Source organism: Cuculus canorus, chromosome 24 (genome assembly GCF_017976375.1).
Source record: "Cuculus canorus isolate bCucCan1 chromosome 24, bCucCan1.pri, whole genome shotgun sequence".
Classification (NCBI taxonomy): Eukaryota; Metazoa; Chordata; class Aves; order Cuculiformes; family Cuculidae; genus Cuculus; species Cuculus canorus.
Genome location: NC_071424.1, coordinates 6,054,514 through 6,057,964, shown reverse-complemented (window position 1 = coordinate 6,057,964; position 3,451 = coordinate 6,054,514). Strand labels below are relative to the sequence as shown.

The 3,451-nt window shown below is 57.3% G+C and overlaps 1 protein-coding gene across 1 annotated transcript; it reads left to right on the top strand.

Annotated features, from left to right (window-relative positions):
- The first annotated feature begins 430 nt into the window (after positions 1-430).
- Positions 431-3,041, top strand: LOC128854425 (uncharacterized). The gene is made up of 3 exons (XM_054087738.1): positions 431-971; positions 1,566-1,678; positions 2,281-3,041. The coding sequence occupies exons 1-3, from the start codon at positions 548-550 to the stop codon at positions 2,479-2,481; spliced, it is 738 nt and encodes a 245-aa protein (XP_053943713.1). The 5' UTR covers positions 431-547; the 3' UTR covers positions 2,482-3,041.
- Positions 3,042-3,451: the final 410 nt, after the last annotated feature.

The window sequence follows — 3,451 nt, the reverse complement described above, 5'->3', positions numbered from 1 at the left end:
CCCACGTGTGAGATCTCTGTGACATCAAGGGAGAACAGACCTGCTTTCCAGCCAAAGAGAGAGCAAGGGCTACACCAGAGAGGCTGTGGCAAAGAAGCCTTCATTTGCTCCACCTCTTCCCTTCCCTTCCCTTCCCTTCCCCGATAGATTTCCCTTCCTTTCCTTTTGGAAGGTGCTCCTGAAGCCCCTCCTTTGGGGAAGAGCTGCTGGCAGTGTTGAATGGTGTGGAGAGGAATCCTGTTCCTCCTGGATGCTGCTCTGCCACCTCACTGCCAGCAGCAGTTTTTCAGCCCCGGGAGGGAAATGCACCGGGAAAGGCTTTACCCGAGACTTGGGCCCTTGACAGCCACCGGACTCCCTCTTTTCCAGGAAAGAGACAGTGCTGCAGCGAGAGAAGCTCTCGAAAATCCTGCTTGTGGCACTCCTGTTATTTCTCGGTGAGTTTTCCTGACAAACCTGGGAAGGCGACAGCCCAGCTGTGCTGCATGCCAGCTTCCAGCTTTCCTTTGGGGCCAGGACGTGGCCCAAGTGCTTCCTGAGCACGGCCATGCCCGGCACTGGCTTTTGGCCTCCCAGTCAGACCAGCAGCGTCCTGGCCGAGGTGCTACTCCAGCCATGGGAGCAAGTGGCTCGCTCCGTCGGCGGGAGACGAGCGCAGCTATTCCCAAGCCTGAACTGGGCATTGCTGGAGGGGAGAGCCGTGCAGGGGGAGCGATGGAGAGGTGCCTCTCCCAGCCCATGGAGCCTGGTCTGGGTGCTCCCTGAAGCACTGAGGGGGAACGGGGCAGGGCTGCGGGGCACCGAGCACGCCTGGAGACCCCAGCCTGGTCCCCTCCACCCCTGGAACGGCCAGGAGACTGCACCTGCCGGGATCGCTGGCCACCCCGCTCCGATCAATGCCTTTTGGTTCTATTGCAGCTATTCTTTTTGGCTGGACCTGGTGCACGTCAGGAACGCGGAGACAGACAGAGGTGGGTGACTGTGGTGGGGCCGGCACGTCCTGCGAGGGAGCGCTGCTGCAGCAGCCCCGGGAAAGCGTTCCTTGGGGGTGATGGGGGGGTGGCCGCAGCACCCCAGCCTTTGCCCCCGTGCCTGGCTGAGCAGCAGGGTCCTGCAGCTCTGTGGACAGGGCTTATCCTGCCTTTCTGACACGGACCCTCGGCCTCTCTGGGTGCTGGTAGCACACTGAACTGCCCATTAATGTGCTCCTTTTCTGTGTGCCTCTACCGTGTTCCCAGGAACCGAACCAGGCAGCACCCAGCACGACTTTGGCTACCGACATTGAGCTCCAGCGGGACCGGAAAAGCTCTGGTATGGACACAAGCAGCCCAGTCTACCTGCCCTCCTCTTTTCTGCAGCGTTCCCCAAAGGAGCCTGTGCTCCAGGCACTGCTCTCCAAAGTGGGGGAGCTGGAATGCTCTGTGGGCTCCAAGAGCAAGGCTGGGCCGGAACGGCGCTCTCAGCCTCTCTCGCAGTCCTGCCCTCAGCTGGCACAAGCAGTGTGCGAGCACCAAGTCCTCCCACTCTGGGACCTCTTGCAGTCCCCTGCTCTCCTGTCCTTACAGGTGCCACCACCGACACAGCAATTAATTATGAGATCTCTGGCTACGAGCAGAATTGGATGTCCATGTTTTTCCAGACCTTCCGTGCTGCCCGCCGTGGTGATCCTGATGTGCAGGTATCCTACCAGAAAATCCTCTCAGAAGTTTCCCTCTGTTTCCTTCAGAGCTGGGAACAGACCTTAAGGGCTCTCCCCTCGGGGCAGCAGTGCTGCTCAAGCGGCGAGTCTGGATCAGGTTCCTGAAAGCAAAGTTCGAACCCAGGACTGAGCTTGCTAGAAATCTCTGCTTCCTCTCCAGAGGGGAATGGAGCCAAACTGATGCATCTTGTCTGCATCCTCTGCCCCACCTTGCCCACACCCTCCGCCCCAGCTGGGTGACAGACTTTCTCCCCACGGTCTTTGCTCCCACACTCCTCCCTAACAGCGCCTTTTCAGGGGTGGGAGGCAGGTGATGGGGGTCCCTGCAGAGCCCCTGGGCAGAGATGCGGCTCTGCTGGCCCCTGTCTGGGATGGGTTCGCATTCTCCTCGACAATACTGAGCGGCCCCTGGGTCATGCAGGGAAGGCCTCTGGCTTCTCTCCATTTCTTCACGGCACCTCATTTTCCAGCTGAAATCGACCCCCCCCAGGCACACGGGTGCCCAGAGCTCAGGCTTGGTGAGCGGTTGCGTTGGCCCCAACGCTCTCTCACACTGCATTGCTCTCCTGTTCTGCTTGCAGGGTGATGATTCTCCAGGATTCCACGTGCATGTCCAAGGCCATCAGGGCCAGGTGATCATCACCTGGCGAGGAGATGGACAGACGCACCTCTCCATGCACCTTGGCTCTAAAGACGCTTCTGTGCCTGTGACCATTGACGCCTCCTGTGGAGACTGTGGAAGTTGGTGGAGGAAGTGTCGGGCAAGTCTCTGGCCCTGGTGAAAAGACCTCAAAGCCCATGCAGTTCCAATTCGCCTACCATGGGCAAGGGCACCTCCCCCTGGATCGGCTGGCCCTACCCAACCTGGAACACCTCCACGGATGGGCATTGCATGGGATTGGAACTGGAAAATCTTGGAGTATTACGGTGGGGGGATAAACCGGGACACTGAAACATTCCCTCAGAGCTCCTGAGAGATGGGGCTGAGAGCCCATCCCATACCTCCATCCACTGATGAGCAACAGCAGACAAGGGGAGGTTGGGAGTGTTCGTTAGAGCTTGGCATTCTTTGCCTTGAAGACCTTGGAAATTGATAACGAAGGAGCCAGCTAGCAGAAGTTTACTGAAAAGTGGGCATTGGAATGCAGAAAGCTGGAAAACAAACAGAAGAGACTGTGCTTGTGCACATTTCAAAGAAAAAAACTTTTTTCATCCTGTGGAAGACTTCTTACTTGATCCCTAAGACCCCGGCCCATGACCACCAGGAGGCACTACGCAGGTGCAAGACTGGAGCGACCTTTCCAGAACTAAATCTAATACGAAACGGCAAAGGTTATGAATATGTAGTAGGTGCTTATAACTATGCATGTCATTACACTATAAGGAGCTGCTTGTTAAGTTATACGGTGTGGAAACTAGGAGGAGAATCCCCTTGACCCCAGCACTGGAAATAAACATACCTGCTTTATAACTCATTTTGGGTTATAGGGTTTGATTTCACAAAATATGCCAGCCCTCCTCTCACCACCCCTCAGGCACCGTCTCAGTTTCCTGCAGGGCCTGAGGTGCAGGTGATGGTCTCGGGCGGTTTGATGTCAGTGAGGAGTGAAGCCCGCACACTCCAGCTCTGCTTCGCGCCACAGGGAAAATGCAGCCCAGAAGCTGCCTGCAGATCTGGAGCCAGCTTTGGGCAGAGGCTCGAGCAGATCCCATCCCTCCCTGACTCGCAATCCCTCACTCACCGAGGGGTGA